Source organism: Leptonotus elevatus, chromosome 16 (genome assembly GCF_054856555.1).
Source record: "Leptonotus elevatus isolate MCC_2025b chromosome 16, RoL_Lele_1.0, whole genome shotgun sequence".
Lineage (NCBI taxonomy): Eukaryota > Metazoa > Chordata > Actinopteri > Syngnathiformes > Syngnathidae > Leptonotus > Leptonotus elevatus.
Window position 1 is genome coordinate 15,570,596 of NC_141254.1, and position 27,662 is coordinate 15,598,257.

General features: G+C 40.1%; 4 protein-coding genes across 8 annotated transcripts; 1 reads left to right on the forward strand and 3 right to left on the reverse strand.

Annotated features, from left to right (window-relative positions):
• Positions 1 to 1,975: 1,975 nt before the first annotated feature.
• Positions 1,976 to 7,805, reverse strand: ppme1 (protein phosphatase methylesterase 1). The gene is made up of 14 exons (XM_086057639.1): positions 7,511 to 7,805; positions 6,897 to 6,998; positions 6,609 to 6,699; positions 6,450 to 6,507; positions 5,694 to 5,745; positions 4,771 to 4,925; positions 4,600 to 4,690; positions 4,436 to 4,501; positions 4,212 to 4,341; positions 3,978 to 4,107; positions 3,850 to 3,894; positions 3,720 to 3,784; positions 3,566 to 3,633; positions 1,976 to 2,810 (listed from the first exon to the last, which is right to left on the reverse strand). The coding sequence occupies exons 1-14, from the start codon at positions 7,594 to 7,596 to the stop codon at positions 2,807 to 2,809; spliced, it is 1,143 nt and encodes a 380-aa protein (XP_085913765.1). The 5' UTR covers positions 7,597 to 7,805; the 3' UTR covers positions 1,976 to 2,806.
• LOC147160948 (dicarboxylate carrier UCP2-like) lies at positions 7,551 to 16,370 on the forward strand. 3 transcript variants are annotated; one of them, XM_086057644.1, is made up of 9 exons: positions 7,551 to 7,777; positions 10,461 to 10,567; positions 10,649 to 10,742; positions 12,398 to 12,531; positions 13,354 to 13,561; positions 13,635 to 13,832; positions 13,904 to 14,005; positions 15,488 to 15,668; positions 15,787 to 16,370. In XM_086057644.1, exons 4-9 carry the CDS (start codon positions 12,406 to 12,408, stop codon positions 15,890 to 15,892), a joined length of 921 nt encoding a protein of 306 aa, XP_085913770.1. In that variant the 5' UTR covers positions 7,551 to 7,777; positions 10,461 to 10,567; positions 10,649 to 10,742; positions 12,398 to 12,405; the 3' UTR covers positions 15,893 to 16,370. The 3 variants fall into 3 exon arrangements, with proteins under 3 accessions (XP_085913770.1, XP_085913769.1, XP_085913771.1); XM_086057643.1 differs by lacking the exon at positions 7,551 to 7,777 and having other exon boundaries at positions 10,386 to 10,567; XM_086057645.1 differs by lacking the exons at positions 7,551 to 7,777; positions 10,461 to 10,567; positions 15,488 to 15,668; positions 15,787 to 16,370 and adding an exon at positions 14,547 to 14,765 and having other exon boundaries at positions 10,608 to 10,742.
• Positions 15,283 to 19,619, reverse strand: dnajb13 (DnaJ heat shock protein family (Hsp40) member B13). 2 transcript variants are annotated; one of them, XM_086057641.1, is made up of 9 exons: positions 19,446 to 19,619; positions 19,083 to 19,265; positions 18,895 to 18,998; positions 18,492 to 18,653; positions 18,273 to 18,421; positions 17,823 to 17,936; positions 17,572 to 17,685; positions 17,407 to 17,483; positions 15,283 to 17,138 (listed from the first exon to the last, which is right to left on the reverse strand). In XM_086057641.1, exons 2-9 carry the CDS (start codon positions 19,148 to 19,150, stop codon positions 16,979 to 16,981), a joined length of 948 nt encoding a protein of 315 aa, XP_085913767.1. In that variant the 5' UTR covers positions 19,151 to 19,265; positions 19,446 to 19,619; the 3' UTR covers positions 15,283 to 16,978. The 2 variants fall into 2 exon arrangements, with proteins under 2 accessions (XP_085913767.1, XP_085913768.1); XM_086057642.1 differs by having other exon boundaries at positions 16,995 to 17,243; positions 19,083 to 19,619.
• Positions 19,620 to 19,817: 198 nt separating this feature from the next.
• On the reverse strand, positions 19,818 to 27,661 carry rab6a (RAB6A, member RAS oncogene family). 2 transcript variants are annotated; one of them, XM_086057647.1, is made up of 8 exons: positions 27,300 to 27,661; positions 26,082 to 26,140; positions 25,948 to 26,001; positions 25,401 to 25,506; positions 25,156 to 25,267; positions 22,843 to 22,936; positions 21,256 to 21,322; positions 19,818 to 21,065 (listed from the first exon to the last, which is right to left on the reverse strand). In XM_086057647.1, the coding sequence occupies exons 1-8, from the start codon at positions 27,367 to 27,369 to the stop codon at positions 21,001 to 21,003; spliced, it is 627 nt and encodes a 208-aa protein (XP_085913773.1). In that variant the 5' UTR covers positions 27,370 to 27,661; the 3' UTR covers positions 19,818 to 21,000. The 2 variants fall into 2 exon arrangements, with proteins under 2 accessions (XP_085913773.1, XP_085913772.1); XM_086057646.1 differs by lacking the exon at positions 22,843 to 22,936 and adding an exon at positions 23,332 to 23,425.
• Position 27,662: the final 1 nt, after the last annotated feature.

Below are 27,662 nucleotides of genomic sequence, written 5' to 3' on the forward strand. Positions count from 1 at the left end.
TACACATTGCAATATGTCAATGTTTTGTTTTCAACTTAATTTTACATTTAATCTGTGTTGTTTGTAAGTGTGTGCACTTCCTTTTGATTTGAGCTTTATGACATATTTGACGGAGAGAAAAAAAAACTACCTGTCTGTCTGTCCAATTACGTGAGGATGACGTCAAATTTACGCGTGCCCACTGACACCCCCCCCCCCTCCCCCCGTTAGAGGCCTGTTGCAAAGTAAGCATAGATGCAATTAATAATTATAACTAAGTTCCATTTACTTATTTCTAAAAGGAAGGCCTATGTTTATTAGTTTTGCTTCATCCATCACCAAAAAGTCACATTGCATATTTATCCCCCCCCCCCCCCCCCCCGGCAAATTCAAGTAAAAACTGACAAAAGTTGGTTGGCACATACAGTATTCCAGTCTCATTAATGCCTGCATGTGGGTGGGATGGAGTGGGGGTTGGGGTACAGCGCTCCCTCCTGCTGACAGAAAGCTAACCAGGTCAGCGCTTTAATTTGAGTCTCACTACAAGCCTATGGAGAAGAAGAACCATTGGGGATACCATTGCTCAGTAGTAATTGCAGAAGAATTACCAGTTAGATTGCCGCATTAGTGCATTCCGTTTTGTTGCCTTTACTGTCACATGCCGATGCCATTGTTTTGAGCTTTTCATTTCATTACCAGCGTGTTACGTAATTGGACTTTCATCTCTGTTGAATACCCTGTAGACATTTCTGACGAGAGCTGAAGCTATGCTGAACAACGGAGGTCGTGCACTGCGCATATGCCGCGTTGTCGAACCATCCACAGAGGCCCGTAAAAACGAGGCCGAGAAGAAGAATGAGTAGTTGTAGAGTTAAAAGCACAATGCATGTATTAGCTGTCGAGCGAGAGCAGCGAGAAGGGAAGTTTAAGGGGAAATAAAAACTCATTCTACGTTTTCTTGGTAAAAGATGTGGAGGAGTTTGTGATCATGACAACAACCTTTGTCTCGGGGCCCCCTGTCACCAGGTACTTCTCCTCTCTGGAATGTTTTTCAGGCCTTCGAGTGCCCTTTCACGGAGGCCAAGGAGATCCTGAGAGGGCTCGAGGCTTGTGGCAGAGTAAAGATGGGTTAAATGAATCCCACCTCCCGCTCAGACACTGCTTTTTAATTCCATGGGTTGCCACCTCCCTCCCCCGTTTACACTCATAAATTGGCCTCACGGCCTATATGTGTCATTATGGACTAGGGGAACAAAAAAATAAAAAAATAAAAGGGGGTTTGTTGAGTAATATTGACGGCTACTGTGCATGTGGTAGTCTAAATTTTACATTAAGTAAAAAGTACTGTATGTAGAAGAGGTAGAGTACATTGAGGGCCCATCACATCCAAATGTATATCAATGGCGACATCTGCTGGATAAATTATGTCATTGTTTATTTCTGTCACAAGCCATTTTGAACAGTTACAATATACAAGACGACTCAACTAATAACTTTAATGATTCCACCGACATCTGCAGTTATTGTGTAATATTTGCGGTTAGCAGCACAATGATTTTGATTGTATCATGACACATTGATATCCATTAAAAAAAAAAAAAAGTCTGCACTTCTCTGTAAAATTTAAAAAGTCAATATTATTGTTCTGGCCAAAGTTTCTTTTTTCTTTTCTTTTTAAATACAATGAAATTAAAATTGGTGACACACCATCTTATACGAAGGAGGGACACTATTTGCTTGGCCTAAACTCATTAGGTTGTTTACATCTCAACATCATCGTTTTTAAGATCACATCTTTGGAGAGCCATTAATTGTTAATCAATAATCCAACTGTTTCTTGCATCATTAAATATGCGTTAGTCTGTAGAGGGACAATTAATTGCATGCAACTAAATATCCGGGAGTAAATCAAGCATTTGAGGAAACTTTCTAAATCCACTTCCATTAGCTCGTTTGGAAAAGTTTTGACTTAACACAATATAGTGAGACACAAACAATAGTTTAAATCATCATTTTATTTCACAAAACCCATGAAAGACAACTGTCATTTGTGTGCATCTGATGCCATTGTGCTATGTGATATTAAAATAATCCACGCAAATTTGCTGTTCGCAACTCACTCAGCAACAATTCAAATGACCATTTCCTCTTTAAAGCTGCACTCAAAATTGCGCATGATTTCAATTTGTATGAGCTTTAAATACATTTTAAAAAGATAACGGTTAATGTTAGTGATGTGGGGATATTTAAATTGGCCTCGTCTTGTTTGTTCACTGCAAAGTATAATTTGGAATAAGGTTTGAATCATTTGGAGTGCAACTGAGTGGACAGGTTTTGTTTGGGGACAGGGAGGGGAGGGGGGGGGGATTAATGTACAGCATATGAGACAACAGATGGTATGGATATCAAATAATGAGTTTTTCTGAACAGTGCAAAAGTTAGAATTCTTTACAAAGCAGACCGTAGATGACCTTGAAGTAAACCAGCCGTGATGATCCCGCTACGTGACATATTGCAGAATTTGTACACATTCAAAAAGCATGTGACATCTTTTCAATCCCTCTGAATCACCGTTTACCATGACAAAGACATTTTATAAACATAAAACTTCACTCGGAAAAAAACAAAAACATAAAAAGGAATTTCACATAAAAAGACGCTGCAACGGAAAGAATAAACCTATTCTTGCGTTGCACAATAAAATAAGGCAAAGTATCTACAAAACATAACAACAATGAGTGTTTTATTTTAAACGTCCTTTGTAATCTGCTGTTGTACAATGACGTTGGCGAGTCTTCAAATAATTCCTCTGTGGCGACGTATTCAATTAACTGTAGAAAGATCAGAAAAAAAAAATAGTCCTTAAGTTTATAATAGAAGTGTCAAAATAAGTGCATTAATTTTGAGTTCATTTGAAGTTCCTTTCATTAATGGCCACCCCTTACTTGGAAAGCCTGTACAGTCGCAACACAGCACACGCGTCCTTGTCCAAATTTAGTCGTAATAAGTTGAATAATAATGCATATATTTGTGGAAAATGGGGTCAAGTTGTATTTTACAATTTTCAAAATGTGCAGAATTTCACCCGTTACTAATGTTAAAGATTAGATAGCTCTTAATATGAAAAGAAAAATGCACTGAGCTGGCACTAATGTTTTACAAATGCAATTATGCCATCTAGTGGCAGAAATATGATCTCAACACAAATAACTATCACACTTTTTTTTTTAACAGTACATTTTTAATTTTAACTCATATTCCTATAAGTTTATTTTTTGTCCACTTTTTATGTTAACAAGAGTAAGAAAACTTAGAAATAAAAAAAGTCATTAACAGATATAGAATTTGCAATTAATCGTGAGTTAACTACTGAAGTAATGCGATTATTTACGATGAAAAAATAAAAATCGCCTGACACCCCTAGTTTATATATTTTGAGAAGATGCAAGACCAGCTCACACTTCTTTTCTATTTCATGTGTTCAGTTTCAAAACAGGGATTTTGGAGAATTTGCCAAGTACACGACGACGTGTTAAATCCCAATTTTTAAACCCGATCGTACATATTTAGAAGGAGAATCCCTTACCACATGTATCCATCTTTAAAGTCTGTGAATTTGTGCCGCACCATAAACGCGGCGAGGGCGTCTGCTACCTAAGAAAGGAACAGCGCAAACAATCACAACATCAAATCGAGCGAATAGCAAACTCGCGCTGCAAATTCGGATTCTCGTGATGTACTTTTTCGGGCGCATCCTCATGGACAGAATGGCCACACTGAGGGAGGACCTGCATCTGAAACTTCCCTGCGGGCAAAAAGTGAGACGATCAAGCAAAAGAGAGTTTGCCAATGTTCATTCGGCGTCTTTACCTTGCATCTGTCCTATGGTAAGATCTTTGTCAAGCCTGTCCACCCCTGCACAAAGAACACGTTTGAATTCCTCAACACAAAAACGTCGACAGTGAGAAACGGAGGCGAGGTGAGGTGAGGTATCGAACCTGCGAGCAGGAGCAGTTTTGGCACGGAGCAGGTAAGAAAAAGTGAAGACAGGCCTTTGAACCAGCCCTCCCAGTACTTTTCCGTTTTGGCCAAATCCACTCGCCACGTGAAGACGCTTTCCTTCTTCGTCTGAAACAAGAATCACGATGACGTCCATCTGCACCGTCCAATCAGATTTGACAAATAAAGTCGTCATAGATGCGTTGCTTTTTAGGAGAACACACGCAACTCACCTCTTGGTCATCTTCCTTCATTCTTTTCTTGTTGGACTCGTCTTCCCCTTCTTCATCCTCCTCCTCCTCTTCTATGATACCTTCGCCAATGCTCGTGGAGACCACCGGGCTCCTGGCGGACTCCTCACATCTGTCAAGGTCAGAGCAGCACAAAGTGTTCGGGCTGAACGAGAGCACACGTCGACGTTTGGACTGAATGCCCAATGACGCAGGACAGCGCGTACTTTTTCACTTGGCCTCCCATCGACACGCGCGCTGACTCGATGTTTCGGATCTGGCCGCTCTTCACGCTAACATGGAAATGTAGTCAAGAAATGGAAGATTTGAAAGAAGAAAAAAAAAAAAACTCTTTTGTTCTCTTTTAGCAGTGAGCTTGGTTGAGGCTTACCTCCACTCTATGGCGTTTTCCAGCGATTTAAACATTTTTGGTCGACTTCGGAGGAAATTCTGCATGCTGTTCAGAGCGTCCATTGCTGTGCCTGAGAAGGAACAATTTGTAAAAAGGCACACAATTGGCAGCGTGTTTAAGATTTGGAAAAATACAATTAAAAACACCTACCCTCGACGACGTCAATGACGCAGAGGCCAAGCAGCGATGGTATATGATTGGCAGCGGCGGTGTGAACCGCTATGGCCCCACCCATGCTGTGCCCGATAATCATGATTGGCGGTGGGTTTTCTCCATAAAGAGCTTCCACTACTTTGCCAATATCCCTTTGGGAAGAAGAGGAAAGAGAACCTTAAGTTGCTAAATAAAAGCTTCAGGTAACTTTGAGTACAGTGGAAATAAAAAGTCTTCACACCTAATGTTCAAAATAAAATGCCAGAAGTAACCAAGGCAATTTATTAGATAATTTTCCAGGTTCATACTGTTCTCCCTGAGCAGCACATATTTGGCCTCGTTTTTTCCCCTCCCTCCTCCTCATGTTTCCATTTTTTGCATCTCTGTCTCCCTCTGCTGGTCATTGTTATTTTTCCTGTTTCTTGAACAGCTCGTGACTGTGGAAACAATTCATTTTCTGTTATTACATACTGATTTCCAAACATTTTTTCCCCACCATTAATCTGTACAACTCAATTGGGAAAACAATTGAGAGAGGAAGTAAAATAAACCAACGTAGATAGATGATGTAGTTGCACAAGTGTGAATTCACGAATTAACCAATCACATTCAAACTCAAGTTCAATGGCACAACACCTGCCACCACATCACATTTGAATGTGATCGTTTCATTCTGAATATAGTCACCTAACCAGTTATAAGAGGGTGTGCACACTTGTGCAACCAACCATATCACCTTTGTTTTATTTTACTTCCTCTCTTTAAATAGATTTATACAGATCACGGGCCACATTAGTTGTGGAAAAAGTTTCAAAATTATTTATGTTGGTCTCATCTTTTTGTTTTTGTATAAAAACTGACATTTTATAGCCACTGTATGGTTTATGTGTTTTCTTCTTCTTCACTATACAGCAACTTACTTGGCCATAGAGTCTGCAGAGAGATCTTCAGAATTCTTCACTTTGGAGTCACCTGCAGCAGATGACAGAGATGCACATGAAAACAGTGTTCCTCTGATAAATCTAATCATCATTAGTGGATTTTGATTTTTTTTTTTTTATGGGTTTTGACAACAGGCCCTGTGTGGTATTTACATTACATGCAAGATAACGGGCGTTGCTAGAGAAAATTATAAGGTTTGGTTGAACATTTTTGTATTAAAAAAAAAAAAAAAAAAAACAGTGGTGGCCACGAAATACCAATTTAATTTGTTCCTTGACGATGCTCATAACTCAAAACAACCATAATCTCAAATCTCCTTTTAAAGCAAATCATTCAATGCTCATTGTGGCTTTGGCCACCTGGGGGCAGTATAAGACATACAAACAGATACACTGTACTTGAGATTCAGGTCCTCAGAATGGCAGTTATGCCTTTGAATAAACATCATCTGTTGTTGCTTCACCATTTGTGCTCAAATAGCTGTAGCTTAAAAGATAACACCACCACATATTTTGATGCTAATTGTTAGCATGTGTGCTTCTGGAGCTTCCCAATGTATGCTAATTAATAGTAATTGTTTTTGTTGTTTAGTTTGACATTCACCTTCCACTGACAGTGTCAATAAATGTAATTAATTTTTTTATTTTTTTTTACTAATTCTGCCAAACTGCACCTTGTTGTAAAGTGACTGCAAGTTTCTCCTGTGATGACTGTTAAGAGTACATACCACCTACCATGAGCTCGAAGGTCCATAGCCACTACCCTGCAGTTAATCCTGCTGTAGATGACAGCCTGTAAAACACGTAACAATGGCTTTAAGCACACTTAAAGCAAGATTTTAACAGTTATACAGTACGGAACGACACAATAATAGTAAAAGTTATTATGCTCACAGTAAAGACAGCCCAAGAGAGAGCAGAGTGTCCTCCTCCATGGAGCAAGAGCAGTACAGGACCATGAGCACCACTGCAGTAAACTCTGAAAATGTTCCATGGAGTCAAAGAACCTCTCAACCCAATTAATAGATTCAATTACATCTAGTGTCATAGTAAATCAATTTAATGTTGATTGGACTGAAATGTTTGACTCGGGGTGGGGTTAGCTGGAATATACTACTTTGAAAGATAATCATAATTATAATTTTGAACACTTTCTGGAGGCACACAGAAGCAGAAAAAGATATATCTTTGCCATTTTCATTTTCATTTTCCACTTCAACATCTTCCATGGTTTCAAAATACTGACTCCAGGACAGCGGGGTGAAATCTCTCCTTCGTCCAGGCCTGGATTAAAAAGACAAACAAAGCACTGTATGAACATCCATCCATTTTCCATACTCTTTATCCTCTGAAACAAATGAATGGATCTACAACCATAAGAAACATTTGGTTGAGGTTATTGACAATTATTAAATCCAAATGTATTGTGTTCAGTAAAAACACACCATTGTTATTAGTTGCTATTAAGAAAACGGTGTTTTTTTTTCTGTCGTGACTTAGATGGACCACTGGACGTCACATCCTGGCTGTCTGTTTGCTAATAAACATCTCCTTAGTAATTGAATAAAGTCCGAGAAGTGTGTATTACTGAGCTGTTAGCTTGTCGTATCATATTAATAATGGTCCATTTCAAACTCTTGACAGCGTTGTTGCTATCCACTCCATAGGCTAATTTAATCATTTGACAGTAGCACAGTATCCCTGTGTCGCATAAATAACACACTGATGAATTGAGATGAATGTTATTGTTACGTTTAAAGTACGACTGTATGCTAATATGATGCTAATTGACTCACCCCATTTTCATTTTGGAGCTGGACTGAAAGCCACCCGGCATAGGAGGTCTGGAAGCTAACAGGTTTAAATGCAACTGTTTCTCCATGTTGCGGAAAAAGCGGATCTCGATCGCTGTCAGGAAAGCTCGAAAGTGACGTCAACCCACTCTCGCTGCATAGGAGTTTTCTTCCACACCTGCACCGATGCTAGGCAGACATGACACAAGAGCACAACCGATAGCCGCTAACTGCTGCTACATTTGTACCACAGGCTAACGGCTAACTTGGGTAATTCTTCTTCTCCGTCATCTCCGCCTCCTCCGTCCTACTTAGCAATAACTCGAATGTTGTATTGCCCTCTAGTGTCCATCAATATCAATAACACGCAAAATTAATAAAATAATAATTCAAGATCATTTTTCAAAAATGTATAATTTATACTGTATTTATTAAAGTGATGCAGTCTAAATAGGTAGGTAGGAGGGTATGAGTTATGTACACGGTTTAGTTACAGTAGGTCAACTCCCAGCCATTATTCTTGCAGTCATTACAATGTCTTCTTTGTGGCTTTTAAAGGGCTTAAATTCGATCATATCACATGAATTGCTCCCACCAGGTCTGCAGACATGTAGGTGTGGACTTTATTGTTGTATACTAGGACATATGGTATCAAGTTACATAATGGAAAAGACAATGAGAAAATTATCTTGTCTTGTCCCATTCTGTTCGATAATAGATATAATGCAATGAAAGTTTTTTTTTTTTCACCGCCTGACAAAGGTGGGGTATCTCATATCAATCATTTAACAGGTCTGTTTAGCACACGCTAGCATGAGATATTTACTATTTATTTATTAGTGTCTACTATCAGGTTTATTGCAAATGATGTAAAAAAAAAACACAAACAAGATTGAGAAAAACGATAAATGCAAAGTTGAGGGAAAACACAACAATGACATAATAAAAAACAAAAACAAACGATAGAAACATTTTTTAAACCGTTGTATTTGAGAATTCACCATAAAACAATATATAATATAATATACTATCAGTATCACTACCACTACTAACTACTAATATAAATGTAAATAATGGAGTGCTGCATTTTAAAAAGTGATATTTAAATCCAATAGATAGTATCATGCTAATAAAAACAAGAACACATTATCTTTAAGTCTTATGGATAATTATGATAAAATGGCTGACACATATTAGCATTTCCCTCACTCTCTTGTATTAAAAAAAAAAGTAAATTAGAGGTGATGTCACATACAGTATTTGTTATTTTCAAAGGTTCCTTTCTCCATCTCATAACAAAATAATTCGACTTGAAACAGAGGCTGAGAATTGACCGGCCTGCTGAATAATGAAGCATACTTGCGTGCTCCACTAACATTTACATTAAGCAGCGTCTGACTTTATTTATAGCCGCCGGTCTTATTTATAGTGCGGCAGCGATAAGCTGTGTTCACCGCACTGATGCACACTTCGTGGTATTCAAAGTGCAGCCGAGCAAAGCGGGGTGAAGCGAGCGGGCCTGCTCGGTTTCATTTTGCAAGGACTGTATATGAGGTCACCTCGATCGAGTTGAAGCTGGAACAGCCACGAGGTGTTTACGCGTCTGTCTCCGGTCTGGGAGGGCCCTTTTAGATTGCCGGGGAAGTGAAGAGGTTCAAGTTAGATAACTTTAGTAGGGTAAAGTGCTCATTCTGTATTCCTTTGCACTTTACAAGCCTATAAAAAAAATTCCCATTGTATCAAAGTATAAAGACTACTTTTGAGAGTGACTTTCGCAAAAGTATTTTGTCAGACTTTATCTAATATAATATGGCTATAATAAATATGGACATTTTATATTAAAGCATCTAACAGAAGGGGAAATGTTCAATATTTAGTGGGAATGTCTTCCATGGGCCTTCCTCGTGACTGACCAAATGAAGACATAGAAAGTCACATGTGCTGTATGCAGGCAACCTCCAACAGACCAGAACTTAAAATTCAAAAACATTTTGTAACTGTTTTTGTGAGTCAGGGCACTCTCTCACATTGAAGGTTTGGCGTTTGAAAATTTCTTCTGGGACTCCATCCTTGTTGGAATATTTACCTTTTTTGTGCTAAGCTAGGTCTGAAATAAAAGCGATTCTTGGGCGCCATTTTGTGGTTTTTCAAGGACAAGGAACAACGTTTAAGTGCTTTACTGCCATCTTGTGGCATGTATAGGCTATTACAAAGCTTTATAGGTTGGCGTCAATAACTCGATTTACTCACATGGTGAGAAATCCTTCTGCTGTATGGTTGACAACAGGTGGAAAGGTACGCTCGCATAGAATTTAGAAAGTGTGTGTGTATGTACTACTAAACTCTTTAGACTAACAAAAACAAACTACAACTAGCTATTTTGGTACAGACCGAGAATGACTCACAGATTTGCAGTGGAGTAAAATGTTGGCCAAAATTAAAATTAGAAACACAAAATTTGAATTAGAAACATAGTAGTAATAGGAGTAGTCTTGGTCATAATTGAATAAAGTTGCAATGGATGCCTTGGCGTCTTTTCAGCATAAAAACGCCATTCGCAAGTTTGTAAGTGGAAAACTAATTTTGTGTGCAGAGATGTTGTCTTTCACTGTGCATAAATGATCAAAACAGGTCTTGTTTTATACTCACTTACTTTTATTGAAGTACAGGAATCAAATAAATAATATTTATTTAACACAAACATCTGCACTCTTATTCCTTTTTTGCCACCTCTGGACATTCAGACTTGCACAGCCTGCTTGTAAGTGTCTCTCATTGGTTGCAAATGGGAGCCAATAGATTCTCAAAGGACTGCATGTTCCAAAAGCTCTTTGGTGAACGTACGCTGAATACCAAAGTAGATGTGAGGATTGCGTAATAGATCAAACAATAACAGAATGACATCAAAGCCAGCCTTTGAAAGGGCGTTCAATCATTTTAATTTTTTGCACAGAGTCATGGACGGGGGCCAGTGACGGTGCAAAGTGAAGATCAACAAGAGCTCGAGTATCCTGCCTGTTTCTGGCTCGCACCCTGGTAAACATGAGACTCGCATAACAGGTGGGTACAACTTGTCACGCAGTCTGGGGGGGGGGGGGGGGGGGGGGGTCATGTGCAAAAAGGTGTCCATATATTCGGCAGCTTGGCGGCGGGACAAACAGCGAGTATGCAGCAAGGGATGAGGACGGCATAGGGATTGGTCATTCACTTTGACGCTTCAGGAACGCAACAAAAGGTAATTGATTACATTACAGTGTATTTCGAATGGATGATAAAAGTAATAGCATTTCAAATACTTGCATGATGTATGGAAATTTATAGGCTTGAATGTTTCAAGTATTAAAAAATGTAAAACTCGAAAGGGTGTATTGATGATGGAATTTATGGCCACAATGGTTTCTATTTGTTCTCATTAGTCAACAGGAATAAACTATGAGGTGTCTTTTTTTTTTTTTTTTTTTAAGAATTAAGTCATCATATTGCAATCTTACCACAATAAAAGCTTTTATGAGTTTTAAGACATGAATCCAATTTTTGCTTAGTTTAATTAGTTACCGCACATTTTGTTACTTCTAGAATAAGTGTTGTTTTGGCTTGATCAGGTTTCTGCAAAATATACTCTTATCAATATTTAACATAATTAATTGGAATCGTCATATGACCATTGATCTTCTCCTGCCTGAACCTTGAAGGTTGTTCGTCTGTCTGTCTGCCTCAAGCATTTACAAGCCCTAATGTACAGAAATAGCTTAAATATTTTCCAATATGGATCTTTTAAATTGTCTACTATTGTTTTATAGTGAGAACTATGCTCATTCATCCATCTTTTGATCATAAAACAGTAGCAAGGCAGATTTTGGTGTGCTGGTTATTAAGGTTGTTGGGTTTTTTTTCTTGGAAAAGTTGATGTAACTGAAAGTAAATGTTGTAGTTTAGAATGGTTTTTTTTTGGGAGGGGGTCATTGTTGATTCCTTCCAGTATTGATTTTTTATGGTAACGTTGTGTCCATAAGGTTTTGGAAACAACAAGCTAAATGTTACACTTGTTAGCTATATTCTGGTTATGACGTCATCTCATTAGGTTCTCCACTTTCATTTACAACAATTTCTTTTTCGTATTATAATGTTGTATTATGTACAGTACAATTAAAAACAAACAAACATATTTAACTCATTCACTGCCATTGACGGCTATAGACGTAAAAAATTAATTTGAACTATTTCTATTTAACTTTTTTTTCACTTTTGTTGACAAGAGTATGAAAACCTAGAATTTTTTTATCGTACATTTAGAACAAATATAAAATGTATGATTAATCGTGAGTTAACTAGCGAAGCCAGGCAATTAATTACGCTTAAAAAAAATTATCACCTGACGCCCCTAATTTTTAATAATCTTTTTTTTTTATTGCATCAGCTGGTATTTTTTTTTAATTAATTGCATGACTTCAATAGTTAACTCACGATTAATCACAAATGTTGTATCTGTTCTGAATTTTTTTTTTCTAGGTTTTCATACTCTTGTTAAGAAAAGTGGAAAAAATGTTAAACTACTAGAAATAGTTTAAATGAATTTTTTACGTCTATAGCCGTCAATGGCATTGAATGAGTTAAGATTCTCATTATATTCAGAGAAGTGATGCACCAGTACACTTGTTTCAATAGATTTAATACCTTCGTTATTATCATTCCTATACCTTTATTAACCAATCACATGGTTCCACACGCAAAGTGACACACGTGACATACGTTTCCACTTTGGCTGCCAAATACGGTTTTCCTCATCATCACAACCAATGTTGTGTAACTTGATTGACAGGTCAAGTTGAGCTGTGCTCATTCTAAAGCATGCGCAGGTCAAATAAGAGCAAATGTTTCCATGCGACTCAGGTGCAAAAATGGTCGTGATGAAAGCCCGTGAGGTGACCCCCTCGGCAACTGTCAAGTTCTTTGGCGCTGGCACTGCAGGCTGCGTCGCTGACCTGGTCACATTTCCGTTGGACACGGCCAAAGTGCGACTACAGGTGGGACGATGTAACGGGTGATTCCCAACCAGTGTGCAGTGACAAATGAACCAATTACATTTAACTCATTCACTCCCAGCCATTTTCACTGAAGCAACCCCCCCCCCCCCCTTCACTCCCGGCTGTTTTACTGGATTTTGACAGATTTTGCAAGGCCCACAGAATATTGTGTTCTATTGCTATAAAAAAGATGGAACATACCAAAAGAAAGATTAGAGTCTCTTTTTTCATCAGGAAAAAAAAGTATATTTCTATCTGTTTCCGTTTTGCAGCAACTAGGTTTAAAATATAGCTAAATTTAATCATTAGTCACAAATCTTTTTAGAAATGTGAGTAAAATAGCTTTTTTTTCAACATGGCCCTGGTTGATCTCTTTTGCTCTGCTGCCACCTGCTGGCCGCTTGTGTATTAACTACCATTTCTTCAACCGTTTTTTTTGCAGTTGAGAGGCTGCATCAAAGTCTTCTGCATGAAAAAAACGTATAAATACGTCTTTGGGACACTTAAAGCAAATGAGTTTTAATTGGTATGAACATTATTTGCTACAAATGACATCTTTTGTAAAACTGAATGATTTTGAATTCCCCCCTCAGTAATTACTCAGTGTCCATGTATTTTTTTTTTATTTTTTTTTAACAAAGCAAAAGCAATAAACTAATCTGTGTCCATTACACGGCAATTAACCTGTATAATCCCTCTTTTTGTGACAAAGTCGAGATTCGAAACCCAAACCTCAGAACTGTGAGGCAGACACACTAACCACTACCTCACGCGCTGCCCATGTTAAACACGTCTCTAACTATACGTGGCCCGTGTCTTTAGGTTCAGGGCGAGGTTCAGAAAGCCGAGGGTGCAACTGCAAGAAAATACCGTGGCGTGTTTGGCACCATCTGCACTATGGTGCGCACAGAAGGCCCCGGGAGTCTTTACAACGGACTGGTCGCAGGACTGCAGAGGCAGATGAGCTTCGCCTCTGTACGAATTGGTCTTTACGACTCCATGAAGCAATTCTACACTCGAGGCAACGAAAGTGAGTATCCCGACCCCGAAGGATTTTGTCGTATGATGAAGGTGACCTGATTGTAACGAGCGCACGTGTAAAGGTTCGGGGATCGTCACGAGGCTCATGGCGGGCTGCACCACGGGCGCCATGGCCGTGGCTTTAGCGCAACCGACCGACGTGGTGAAGGTGCGCTTCCAGGCTCAGACACGCCTGTCCGACGGCGGGAGGAGATACAACGGTACTCTGGATGCTTATAAGACCATCGCCCGGAACGAGGGGGTACGAGGGCTTTGGAAAGGTACGTCTAGCATTTATCACATCACTGTTAAGACCATCCAATGAAATAAAACGAGCTTTGCGTACTTGCAGGGTGCATGCCCAACATCACCCGTAACGCCATTGTCAACTGTGCAGAGCTGGTGACCTATGACATCATTAAGGAGGTCATCCTGAAGTATAACTTAATGACAGGTGAGATACTGCAATTACAAAAGTGAGCACACCCCTCACATTTTTGCATATTTATCTTTTCATGGGACAACGCTAAGCACAAATTATATCTGTTCTAAATGTAAAACTTTTTTTTTTAATTTATATTTTCATACTCTTGTTAACAAAAGTGGAAAAAATGTGAAACTCCTAGAAATAGTTCAAATGAATTTTTTTTTTTTTTGTTTGTTTTTTTTTTCTTTTTCTTGCTTCTTATTTTCTTCTTCTTTTTTATTTTTTTTTATTTTTTTATAGAGCTCAGTATTGTTCATTCGGAAATGTCATCATCATTGCTCTTTTTTTTTTTTTTTTTTTTTTTTAAATATATATATATATATATATATACACATATATACATACATATATACATATATACATACATTTTTTTTTTTTTTTTGTGTGTGTGGGTGAGTATGTGTGTGTGCGTGCGTGCGTGCGTGCGTGCGTGCGTGTGTTTGTTAGCTCACCAGAAAACCTATTAGAAAAAAAAAATCTCATACCGTTCACCTAAATCGAACACCAGGAGACCCGAGGGGACCGAAGAAAACCAAGGAAGGTGAAATCCAGCACCGACCAGACACCCCCCACCAGAACTCCTCCCCAGCCCAAGAAACATCCAGACCCCAACAAATCCAAAAAACATAAAATCAGGGAGGCCTCAAGAGACCAACGGAGAGACCGAGAAAAGGAAGGAAGGACAGACGAAGCCGCGTGAGATCCGAGACACCAGCCTCCACCGATTCAATAACCTGAGGAGGAAACAGATTGTGTCTGAGTTTCGGTAGATGCTGGTGTGGTGGATCTGGCATGCATGAAAATCTCCACCAAAGAGGGGAGCCGTCGACCCCCGCCGGAACAGAGCAAGCGCAACACCTCAGGGCCCCCCAGGCCGCGGCAGCGCCAAAGGACGACCCCCGGGCCCCACCAGGGCCACCGGCCGGAGAGCAAACCCAGGAGCAGGAGCGCCCCCCGCCCCAACCCGGCCCGCGCCCCCGGCCCAACGCAGCAGGACGGGGCACTGCAGGCCCACCAGGCACCCCACCGGCCCCCCAACCCCCGCCCCCCCCCCACAACCCCCCGCCCCCCATCCACCCCCGCCACCCACCCCAACCCAGCCCCAGCCGCCCCCATGCCCCCAATCCCCCAGACACCCCCCACCCCCAGCACCCCCCCACCCCGCAACCCCCACCACCGCCCCCCCCCAACAAAGCCGCCCCCCCCCCCCCGACCGAGTTCAAATTAATTTTTGACGTCTATAGCCATCAATGGCAGCGAATGAGTTAATATGCATATAACACATAATAAATGACATTCAGCAAAAGACTATATGCCATATTATAAAATAATACTGATCACATTTTTACACACAAATATTCCTGTAAATGACATTTTGTGCTTTGAAAACAAACCAAGTTTCCTATCAAAATTTGATGAACGCTAATTTTGCCTTTTGGTGCCTTCCAGACAACCTGCCGTGTCATTTCACAGCCGCCTTCGGTGCAGGCTTCTGTACCACCGTTGTGGCGTCACCTGTGGACGTCGTTAAAACCCGCTTCATGAATTCGGGTGCCAACCAGTACAGCAGCGCCATCAACTGTGCTCTCACAATGATTAAGAATGAAGGAACCACGGCCTTCTATAAAGGGTAAGTGTGTGTGTGTGTGTGTGTGTGTGTGTGTGTGTGTGTGTGTGTGTGTGTGTGTGTGTGTGTGTGTGTATATATATACACACTCGTGTCTAATATTGGATTTTTTTTCCGTCAGGTTTATGCCTTCTTTCCTGCGACTGGGCTCCTGGAACATCGTCATGTTTGTCACATATGAGCAAATCAAACGAGGCGTGACGCAGTATTGGGAGTCGCCATTTTGAAGCCTCTTCCAGCAGGACTCCACACAGACCGAAGCCTCATGAAAATGCTCAGTTGTGTTTACGAGGGGTTAGTTGACCCCCGGGTCACAGGGTACATGAAAATGGTTTTGGGGGCCCTGTGGTCACAGCTCAGGTCGATCCGAGGTCCACTAATTCCTGCTGTGGGAATTGTTGCAACACCCCTGTCGCAATTAGGGGCATTGACGAGTGTCAAAACAGGATGTTTATGTTTACAGCAAACTGGCAGATCATGTGGAATTGTTGCTTAAGTTGTACTGTATTTGTTATTGAGATCACAGACAAGAAGTACTGTAGACTAACTAAGCCATATGATAAATTTTTTTGTTTTGTTTTTGTTTTTGAGTTACAGGGATTGTTTATGTTTGTGAGCCATGTGGTTAGGATTAATTATGGGACATTGCACTTAAATACATTGATTTATTGCTGGCCAATAAATTATAAACATGTTACAAAAGTATGAAGATGATATAATACGTTTGATTTATTTTTCAAATGATTGACTTATTATATTAATTGTGCTTCAATACACCTAATATTTTTGACTTGCATGTAAAACCGAATTTCTGGCTAAACTGGTTCTAATATGGCGCTATCATAACAATGGGCCGTAAATATTGTAACACCATTGTAGGCTACGCGGTTAATTATGACCGTCGTTGAGGCTCTTCGAGTAGCATTCTGGCATGATTACATATGTGTACTAAATCATACATAGGTGTAAACGGGCTGTGAAAAACTTGCTGTGGGATCGTGCAGGCCAACAAAGTCAAAAGCCAGATGTTTGCTTAAAATCAGCTTGTTTAGTCAATAAATGGAAAATATCAGTAAGGCATGCATGTACTGTACACATTACACAGTGTAGTGTATGGATATAAATAGCCTCAACGTATGGATCTCGTTTTCTGTACAGTGCGAAGTGTTCTTGTGTTTCCAGCATGACTCAGCAGTCTGCATTGTCTGAGCGTAATGGACTTACATTTCTCTTCTTTGCCTGGTGGTGGTAGTGTGTGTGTGTGTGTGTGTGGGGGGGGGGGGGGGGGGGGGGTAATAGAAGACCGAATGTAATCAATTTTTAAAAAGCAGAGCTTGTTTGATGAGATCCTTCCTGTCCGGGGAAAGCCTCTCAGGAAACTGGATGCCGAAAATGAGGATGAGGTTTCCTCTCTGGGCCGGATTCTGGGAAAGCGGCATCCCCTCTCCTGTCACCACTTTTTGATATGTAAAGCTGCAGTGCGGTGACACACAAATTAGGGAGAAGAAAGGGGATACGGATGTATAATTCCTTTGGCTTGTTTCTGGTGGAACACAAATCCTCGAAGATCAGCACTTCCTGTTTTGATTTGGATTTAGTACAGTACGGTTTATGTGCCATTGGTGCCCCTTTTTGTTTTTCCATTAAGTTCACAGCATATACTTTTTGTGATATATAAAAATATGCGCCTTGGCTCAATAAAAGTAAAGAAATACGGCATATCAAAGAGGAAAACACTTACTGCACAATATCATTGATGGGAATGTTGAGTAGCCTGCCATCTAGTGTTTCCACATTGACAGAACAACCCGTCAAGGCCTGTAATGGGGAGAGAATACTTGCTACTTGAGTCCGCCCCTCCACATAAATGTCCATAAATGTTTCTGTGGCTCTGAGCACGACTCACCATTGCCAGTGAGATTTGGGCCTTGTAGATTAAGTCGTTGTTTTGTCTTTTGAACTGAGGGTGAGTCTTCTGTCGCACGATGAACACAATATCTGCAGGGATCTTGTTCGGGCCCTGTAAAAGTCACAAAATCTAAAGAATGAGAATTTTCTCCAGGTACTACATCTTCACACTAGATTTATAAAACATACAGGTTCTGTTTACTTTTCTTACATACGGAACAATTTGTGACTATTTAATTGATCTCTTACCTGATCCCCCTCTTTGGAGAAAATGACCTTTGTGCCTTCTTTCCATCCAGGTTTGACATCAATTGACAGAATCTTATCTTTAATACCAGACGTGTAGCCATCGTCATTCATAACCTGGAAGTTGAGTGACAAAAAAATGCATTTTGTGTGTTTCTTTTGTTGTTTGTGCTTGGTCTTTGTTTGAAGTTCACTTACAAACTAAACATGAAACAAAGATTTTAAAACAACCACTGCTTTACTGTCCTAAAATCTGTTTAGCTTAATGCTAAGTTGCTAACAAACAATGCAATAAATATCTGAACGAAAAACCGAAAGGAAAAGAACTTAAAGAAGAAGAAGAAGATCCTCTGTGAGAAGCTGCGAGCTTCTATACTGCCCCCTTGTGGCCAGACAAATGGTTTGCATTGCATGCACTTGTATCTCAAGGTAGGAACTCGCATCCAAACTGACCCTTCGAGATATCTTGATTTTTTTAGTGCAGCCATGGAAGAGGTCATCCAGGGATAAATGAAGATCCCTCTCGATGGGTGGATCTTGCGTCTTGACCTCTTCCGGTAGCAGGCCGCCCAACAGCAGAGGGATGTCACTTGTGTAGAAGTCTGGTAAGAGACAAATGAATGACACATTAGATGAAGCACGTGATGTTTATCATCAAACATTTTATGGTACCTGCGAATGGGTTGTCACTGCCAAAAAATTGCCGGAAAGTTTTGTCTGGATTGCCGTGGTAGACATATTTGGTTGACCAAGCGCCACCGCTGCCAAACTCGTATGGGATTCCACCTTTCAGGCCTTCCACTCCAAACTTGTCATATGTTGCCTTTTTTCGAGCTGTCACAACATCAGATGCATGTTATGAACAAACACTAATCATGCAAAATCAATCAAAATCTTGGCAAAGGAGAAGTTTCCTACAAGGTTGTGTGTCACTTTTTGAATTGAACTAAATTACGTTTTCCATAATATTCAATAGATTCTGTCAATTAAATGTATGTTGTGCATAATGGCACACAATGGGGTAAAAGAATATCATCATGCAGCAAATATGTATATAATAACTAATAATGCTTACGGTCACTCAAAACATCATAGGCTTCACCCAGTTGGTAAAATTTCTCAGCACTTTCAGGTTCTTTGTTGCTGCTCGGATGAAACTTGAGTGACAGACGTCGATACCTGCAAAGACAGAGAATAAAATGATGACGATGTGTATCTTACCGTGATTGGCTCCTTACGACAACTGTTGCTAGGTAGACTTACGCCCTTTTTATTTCTGCGTCTGTCGCATTTCTGTTTATTTCAAGCTTGTCGTAGTATTCGCTGCACATTGCAACGTCGGATGCTTGGGCTTGATTTTTTTTTCCCCCTTCAGAAAAATAAACTACAAAATTACTCAAAGAGTAATCGTTTTTTAAGACCACGCCACGACGTCCTCTTCAGTCCCTGTGATAAAAGTCGTATTCATCGAGATGAAAAAATATATTTTGAGGTCAGGGTTGTCAAAACAGCGCGGTTATCAAAAGAATTTCCATAACGATGACATAAATGATGGAATTACACGCGTGAATGCTACGTTAATGGGTTTAAAGCAAGTTACGCTAATGATGACAGCAGCCACCTGACGTTTCATTCAGCGCTGATAAGTTGGTAAGAAATCCATTTCCGGGGTCAAACAGCTACGTGAAAAGGAGCTATTTAAAACAAACAAATAACAACAAAAAAACATAGTAATGCAAAATAACTAAGTAGAGCCTCGGTTTCACGCAAACAGTCCATTGACGAGGAAATGTTTACATTGGTCGCTAGGGGCAACACCGGCAAGTCAAATTAAGGACCGTCAATAAAGAGTTGAAGCGAACAAAGACAATATGAAAAAAAAATACATAGGCAAATTCTTTTCACAAGACAAATTCATGACTAAATACTAGGAGAAAAAAAAATGCTTTGAAATACCCATATCCAAACATCCTAAACAAAGTGGGCTGAATGCGTGAATGAATTGCAGCAGCAGTAACAAGTTTATTTGATTTTTCCTTCAAAATAAATTTCAGACAGAAACTACTGTATAACTTCCTCAAGATATTGACACAAGCTAAAATTGCACAGTGAAAATGGCATGATTTACCAAAGTAGACGGAACGTGATTGACAGATGTGTTCATAAAAAAAAAGAAAAAATAATCCTGTAGAAATAAATATAACAAATCATTGTAGATAAATCACTAACAAAAAGATCAACACCAAAATAGAAAAACAAGCAAATAGTTTTTACCAACCAAACTAGAAAGGAAGCCCTCATTTTATGTTACACTGCATCTCCATTTATAATTTTTACAGTGGGTTTTTATAATAACTCTGTATATATGAGAACATCTCTAACACTATCAAACAAATTGCTATATGGTACTCTTGAAGATAAAAAATAAACTATCCAAATAAAAAGGGTAGAAAATGAAAGCCAAGAAAACAAATTAAAACAGAAAGTAAGCGTGAGGACGGTGAAAGGGAAAAGTGTGGCGAGGGATGGTGTAGTGTCGGCCCATGTGGGCGTCATGTTTTCGTCCATTTGGTGGCTTTCATGACATGCTGGGAAATATCCGGAGATGGGTGACCTTGCTGCTAAAGGTTGTCGTGACATGTCACGCTTGTTAGTGAGTTGCAGTCCGTGTTGACAGCGAGCTCTCGCCATGATGCCTATTTGCTTTTGAGTGCAACACAAGGGTAATTTGTCATTATCACAAATTACGTAAGAATTCACACATGGTGATGTTAACAGATCCACATTGCACTCATTACCGTTAACGCAATGCTCTTTATTTATTTAACATGCTAACTCCATTTGGTGCTTTTTATACACATTCGCCGTTTGGTTCAAAAAGTAACGTTTACACAAACTACCGCCACCGCGTCGCGTCTCATTCCGCTTCTGCCATCATCTCCACCCGAACGGACAGACGCCGCAGCTCGGGGAAGACGTCCGAGCTCAAGCTGTGAATACTGTTTCCGCGTTTGTGTGCAGCAGTGCAAACATCGATCCAAGACTTTTAAATGGCTGCCTGGACGAGAGCGAAGGTCTCCCTTCTCCGTGGGTTGGGGGAAGTGAGGCGGATGTAGTGAAGGGTACAGATACAGACAAACAAGCCCAGAAAGAGAAACATTTCCCAGTGACGTGGAGCAAACTAGCAGGCACAACCGCTTTCGCTGGCAGGCTGCTCTGCCGGCTTCTCCAGCTTGATGTCGATCACTGAAGGATGCATGAATTAAGGAACCTTTAGTGAGTTAGTCATTAGCTGAGATTCAAACCCCAAACAGAAGTGAGAGTCCGAAACCCTGCCATGAATGCCAAGCTGTACAGTGAGCTGTCACAAGGCTTACGGAGTTTTTCCTGTTGACGTATGGAGCGACATAACAAGACAGACTACACAAAAGGATACTGTCTTCTCTATTTTTGTCCTGTGTGGTGTCCATACCAGGGAGGGCGGCCGCCACGCGACGGAAGAGCTGCAGGAGGGAATAAAGCACGCATTTTTTTATTATTATTATTTTTTTCCACATGAGGAAATGACATTCTGTGAAACTCATTATAGTGACATAGGTGTATTGGCATGATCATGTGGTCCCACTTGGAAGCTCTTACAGAGGAAAATGTACACCAATTCAACTTGAAAAAAAATTGGCTTTCCACTGAGGGAGCTAAGAGGGTCTCAAGTGAATGATGAATAAAAAAAAAAAAGTGAGCATGTATTTATTATGATTCTCGACATGCGACAAATAGGCTGGGCACAACTATGCCGTGAAATGGAATGTTACTAAGGAGTACTAGGGGCATGCTCAAAAGTCTAGTTGCAAGAGTAAAAAAAAAGTGTATATTGTAAATAGTGTGAGAATAAAGTGGTACAATTTCAAGTCAAAGAGAGAAGTCATAATATTGCAAGAATAAAATCTTGATGCTGGGTAATAAAATAAAGTCATGCAATGTTTTACAATTTACATTTAGGTTTATTAAAATAATTACTTGTCTCTAGCATTTCAATTACATTCTTGTAATTCAGTCACTCAAATCTCATAGTATCACTTTTTGTACTTTTTGGCATTCCCCTAATACTGCTTTGATTGTAAACTCTGACACGTCTTTTGATGTTTATCAAGGAGTGTGTATATTTCAATTACCATTCACATTTTTTTTCACCCCATGCCAACACAACAAGCTTTTAAATGTTGCACTGTGTAGATTGTGAATGTGATTCCAATCAGTCAGTTAGCATCAAAAGACAGCCAGTACGAATGGCCAACTGATCTGTATATATTACTGGATAACAGATAGGCCAAGACTTTTGAAGCCGCGAGGCCGCCATATTACTACTTCCAAGAAACATTTTTCGGTAAACGATATCGAAATTGGAGAACATTTGAGACTTAGTAGAAAAAGCATGATTTATGATGTTTTAAATTTGTTAAATGAAGACAAGAGGACTTCAGACATTTTACAACTTGCCTTCAATACATGTATACATGATATGCTTAATGATGTTTACAGGAGGAAACTATTTTTTATTAATGAATTATACCTGTAATTTAACAAAAAATGCTTCTACCAAATCTAATATTGGGCTCTAAAGAACTGAGCGATAAAAGAAAAGGGGGTGTTCAAAGCAGCACATACCATCCACTTGTTAAAAAAAAATAGTGACCACCCTGCCACAACCCCCGCCCTTTTAGTAAGAGCCTACAAGCTGTATATGTCTAATCTGTACATGTACATACAGTTTATACAGTAGTCTGCTCGCGAGATGGGAGGAGTAATATGGCCGCCCTGTGGCTTCAACGGCTTGCACGGGCGTGTATGGGCTATCGGCTATCCAGTAATATATACAGATCCGTGGAATGGCCAAACCCATTTACGTCCACCCGGGGCCAAAGGTCAAAGACGTTTTAAAGCGCGCATGCGTGTGTAAAGCCGAAGCCAATCAAAAGGACAGCACGAACACGCACACACGTACGCGCACGCACGCACGCTCTACCTGTTTGACATTGTAGCCTGTCTTTGCACTTGTTTCAATAAACAGAACATTCATCTCTTTTGCCCTCTGTTCTCCCTCCTCTGTGGTAATCTGTCTGTGATGAGTCACAGCGTACGGGACGCGCACAGCCATACACACAAACACGCCCACAGACAGACGGACAGACAAAGGGGGGGGGGGGGGGGGGGGGGGGAAAGTACAGGTTCAATATTTTCAAATGAATGAAAGAGTCGTGCTCATCCCTGCTCCTGCTGCCACCTTTTCTCAAAACCAAAAGTTCACCATCTGCACGACAAAGAGGAGGTAACGTCGGTGTAAATGTAGGCCTTGACTGCAATAACCACAATATTTATTGGTGGTTTCTTGTCAACGACACCCTCTGATGAGTGACTTGGATGGGAAGGGGGGGGGGGGCACTTTTGGAGACGTCGCCAAGGTGGCAGCGTCGGTGGCGAGGTGACTGAGCACGACGCTCGCTCTCCATCTTACCTGTTTTACGTTGTAGCCAGCTTTCGCACTAGTCTCAATAAACATTACATTTAGTTCTTTGGCTTTCCGCTCTCCCTCCTCAATAGATACTTGCCTGCGGTAGATAAAGGGGTTAAACTTGGACATCGCAATGACAATGACATGAACTAAAAGAAACCCACAAATGACCATAAAAAGAGAGCAGCTAAGTAAATTATTTTTAAAGCAACTCGCTGTATATTTCTGGACTCTTTCTGTAACATCTTAGATGCCAAAATACTGCGTCAACACCCTGGCTAAGAGCAAAGTGGCGCTGTAAGCAGAATTTACAGCGAATCCGCTGAATGTGTATGAAACTTTCTCTGCTGGGTAGCTATTAAAAGGTCAAGATGGCAAATAATGAAAATCTCGTTATTGCTTGAGAATTTGTATTTTTTTTAAGTTGTGAAAAAAGATACATACACATGAGAGTCCTTGTCACGTGTGCACTTTTTTTTTTAAGGTTAAGATTCACCGTTTATCTCACTTGAAGATCCTCTTATGATAAAAAGAAAAAAAAATAGTGAACAGTTTTAACACCTCTAATCTTGAAGGACAGACAGTTTACAGCTTATATTTTACCAAAAATCCAAGGATAAATAGACCATACAAAAACCATCATAACGAGTGATGTCACCATATTGCATGATATATCACTAAATCTAATTTCAGCCACGGTTGGCCTTTTATTTTGAAGGCCAAGTAGCTGGAACGTTCCCGAGCTTCCTGGCCAAATGTTACAAAGCTGACCAAGCATTAAAAAACAAACAAGTTGCTTCTATTACAGCCTGTTATATTCAAGGAAAGAAGGCAACAAAAATAAAACAATCCTCTCTGTTACCTTTCATCAGTGTTCAAAAGGTTAAAGTTCGTTCTCACACACACCTAACGTGGGGTGACAAGTAACCTTAAAAGAAGCCAAAAAGCAGCAGCCACAGTTAGCACTTTACTAAGGAGTGCCGAGTTCATCAAATCAAATCAAATGAATGTATGAATGTATGTGTGGTTAAATTGCAAAACTGTTGTATTAAACGTTTCCCATCTGTTCAGTAATTTCAAAGCATTATGATAAAACGTTTAACTATCTATATATGGTTGTGATCAATGCTAAGTTGTTTGTATTTCCACCTTGATTCCACCCCTCCCTCTGCATTGCAGTGCTCTTACTGCGCTTGCACACCCAAAAATACAAACACACACACATACAGTATACTGGAGATGTCGGATCAAGTAAGACATGAAGCCAATCGCATATTAACAACTACGCAATGAGATCAGCTTTTCAAAATAAAACACAATAGTAAAAAAATAAATAAAATCTTCATATCTTTTACCACGTTGTTTAACGGCCATTATTGTTGGCCATTTGCTTAGATGGACAAAAGCTCGGAATATGTTGCTCCCAATGTGTGAGCCTTGGAGAAGAATAAAACTAAAGCGTTTATGTGTGTGTAAGTTTTACATTAGAGGTGAATTTAATTTGCTACTCGTCTGGCAGCAAATGTTAAAAATTAGCTTTACGGGTAAATCAACAATTCTAATGTTACTTTAAACATTGCATGTACATTAAATGTATATGGTAAATAAATTGATATATTATAGCTTTATATTAACTCACTATTTTTGAAAGTGAAAAAAACAAACAAACAGTGGTGGCAAAACACCAATCATAGCACTGACATCGAAATAATTTGCTCCATCAGGAAACTCGCAACCACTCTGTACATTTACATTCCAGCAGCGGCAATCGATTGCCTTCATTAGCATGCCTGCAGCCAGGGAGCGAGGAAGGAGGAAGATGATTACCTTTTGTCTGCAAGGTCTGTCTTGTTTCCCACCAACATGATGATGACATCACTTCCTCGCTCCGTTCGCACGTCATCAATCCATTTGGTGGTTTGCTGGAAGGAGTTCACGTCTGCCAATGAGATGAGAAGAGACGGTAAATGGAGTAGAATGTCATCATTTGACTGGTTGATTTGAACACATATGGTTGAAAGGTGTAAAATATAAGATTTCAATTTTTGTGTGTGAAAAGAATCACCGCCTACTTGTGATGTCGTACACGACGACAGCGGCGGCTGAGTCTCTGATGTAACTTGGGATGAGGCTACGAAATCGCTCCTGGCCTGCCGTGTCCCACAACTGCAATCTGATCTAGAAGGCAGAGTGGGGAAAGGAGGAGGGGGGAAAAAATAAGAGAAAAAACACAACCAGACATTTAGTCATAAATTAGGGCAACAATTTTGAAAACATTTGATTGCGATTAGGATTTTATACAGTATATGATGATTTTTTTCAAGGTCCAATTCCCATTAATTTAATAAATATGTTTGGGCCTTATAGCTTAGGGTTACGCTGGCTAAGGCAAATGAATCATAACATGAGCTTTCAATTGTCCTCCATTCTCCTTTCTGGGTGACGTATTGGCTTTGATTTTTGGGGGGGGGGGGGATTATGCAGTCAGAAAGGAGTGGCAGTCAGCCCACGCTTAAAGGGCAGAACAAAATGCTGTTTAATTTTATATATGTCGACAGAAACCCAATAAAATCACATGTCTTAAAAATGACAAGAAGATCAAACTAACATAAAACTTACTGTTCTGTCCTCGAGGTACATGGTTTTCGACAGGAAATCGATTCCTATTGTGGCCTGAAACATGGCGCATGGCGATCATTAGGCATATTAAGTGGTAAGTCAAGTCAACATTTGATTGTGACCTTTGGCCTCACTTGGTAAGTGTTGTCGAAACTGTCATACATGAACCTGGTGATCAGCGAGGTCTTCCCCACTGAAAGCAAGACACACATCAAATGTCACATCACATGTCACATCACGTCATGCTTAAAACTTAAAACGAGTCGTAGTTCTGCTGTCATAATGTTGTCGTTTCCATTCTGTTATAAACACATGCACGAGAGGGGGGGGGGGGCATGCAATGGCTTTGAGAACTTGCCAGCGTGGACTGTGACACGAAGCTGGACTGACTATCAATTTACAAGACTCATTGACTTGATGACGACAGGGCCAAAGTCAACATGTCTGTTTACAAAACTGCAAGACACCACAACTGGCACACTGGACCACATAGACCAATAAGGATGTCAAAAATGTCTCGGTTGGATGAATAATTAAGCACAATTAATGAATTAAGACCAGCCGGTTTGTTTAGGAGGTGTGTTGTACGAGTACAGTCAAATTAACATTGACACAATAAAATATATAAGGATTCAAAGAAGCAGTGCACTCCAGTGAGTGACCATGACGCAAGTAACTTTTTGCCTCATGTTACCAAGCACAAAGATGAGTCATGCTGAGTTCTAGTATAGCATTAATACTTAATACTGTATTGGCTTGAGGTATGAGACCCCTCTTGGGAAAGTGCTCTTAAAACGTTTTGTGTTGACAGGCCTTTGTCTTAACAGTGATAAATAAGGATTAAAGATTGTTTGTGAAGCCATTTTTTTTTCCTTTACGTGGGAATTCTGTGCTCGGTTTGACTGGAAAGTGGGAGAATTGGTGGGAAGAGGAATGCAGGAATGCTACTGGCCAGGTTTGTAACACAACATCAGGCTGGACAAGTAGCGTTGGTATTAAAAGTTTTAATAAATGGGCGACACGCGTCAGACACAGACGACTTAAATCGATTTACTAGTCATTTGTTCTGTAAAGTTGCTAATTCACCACCATTATCTCTTGAAACAAAACATGCACTTTAACGTAACCAGTTATTGTTGGATTATAAGAACATTACGTTTTAAGGGTGAAAACTATAATAGGAATACGTAGGAGTATGTATCGTGGCTATTATGAGCTGCTAGCCACAAAAACCGATTAAATCAGCCAAAGCCAAAACACACCCTAAGTCCTTAGCATCATATCTAAATGGGACACAGTAAACAGTGATTTAGAACAAATGCCCATTGTGCCCACTAAAGAACAAGACTTACCACTCTGCTCCCCGAGAAAGACCAATTTAAATTTTCTTAGTGGGTTTCCAAAGTCTCCGGCCGTAGACATGGCTGTGAAACGGGCTCAATTGGGCTCTGACGTGACTTCTCTGGAGCTTCCCAGCTAGCCAGCTAAAGCGAGCTAACCACTTGTTTTCGAAAATAAAAGATCTGGAACGTCGAGCCGATTTGTCCAACTCGCGACAGAAGCCACTTGTGTGTGGTTTCTGTTACGAAAATGTCCCCTTCGGATTTCTAGACACTTTTTTGACAACTCACCGCCGAGCTGCAGACAAGTTAGCATTACAGTACATTACTTGTGTGACATGTCTACTGGCAAGTTGCCATTATGGTTGCCACTTT

Excerpts from the sequence above, each read along its gene's own strand:
- LOC147160948 (XM_086057644.1), top strand. The coding sequence starts at position 12,406 with ATGGTCGTGATGAAAGCCCGTGAGGTGACCCCCTCGGCAACTGTCAAG. Across the intron at positions 13,833-13,903 it reads GGTACGAGGGCTTTGGAAAG|GGTGCATGCCCAACATCACC; the intron begins GTACGTCTAGCA and ends GCGTACTTGCAG. Across the intron at positions 15,669-15,786 it reads ACCACGGCCTTCTATAAAGG|GTTTATGCCTTCTTTCCTGC; the intron begins GTAAGTGTGTGT and ends TTTTTCCGTCAG.
- rab6a (XM_086057647.1), bottom strand. The coding sequence starts at position 27,369 with ATGTCTACGGCCGGAGACTTTGGAAACCCACTAAGAAAATTTAAATTG. Across the intron at positions 25,268-25,400 it reads CGTCGTGTACGACATCACAA|ACGTGAACTCCTTCCAGCAA; the intron begins GTAGGCGGTGAT and ends TCTCATTGGCAG. Across the intron at positions 21,323-22,842 it reads CAGGCTACAATGTCAAACAG|CTCTTCCGTCGCGTGGCGGC; the intron begins GTAGAGCGTGCG and ends TCCCTCCTGCAG.
- dnajb13 (XM_086057641.1), bottom strand. The coding sequence starts at position 19,150 with ATGTGCAGCGAATACTACGACAAGCTTGAAATAAACAGAAATGCGACA. Across the intron at positions 18,999-19,082 it reads GACGCAGAAATAAAAAGGGC|GTATCGACGTCTGTCACTCA; the intron begins GTAAGTCTACCT and ends CTGTCTTTGCAG. Across the intron at positions 17,484-17,571 it reads CCCAAATCTCACTGGCAATG|GCCTTGACGGGTTGTTCTGT; the intron begins GTGAGTCGTGCT and ends TCCCCATTACAG.
- ppme1 (XM_086057639.1), bottom strand. The coding sequence starts at position 7,596 with ATGGAGAAACAGTTGCATTTAAACCTGTTAGCTTCCAGACCTCCTATG. Across the intron at positions 4,502-4,599 it reads GAAAACGCCATAGAGTGGAG|CGTGAAGAGCGGCCAGATCC; the intron begins GTAAGCCTCAAC and ends TTTCCATGTTAG. Across the intron at positions 4,342-4,435 it reads ATGGGAGGCCAAGTGAAAAA|ATGTGAGGAGTCCGCCAGGA; the intron begins GTACGCGCTGTC and ends TGACCTTGACAG.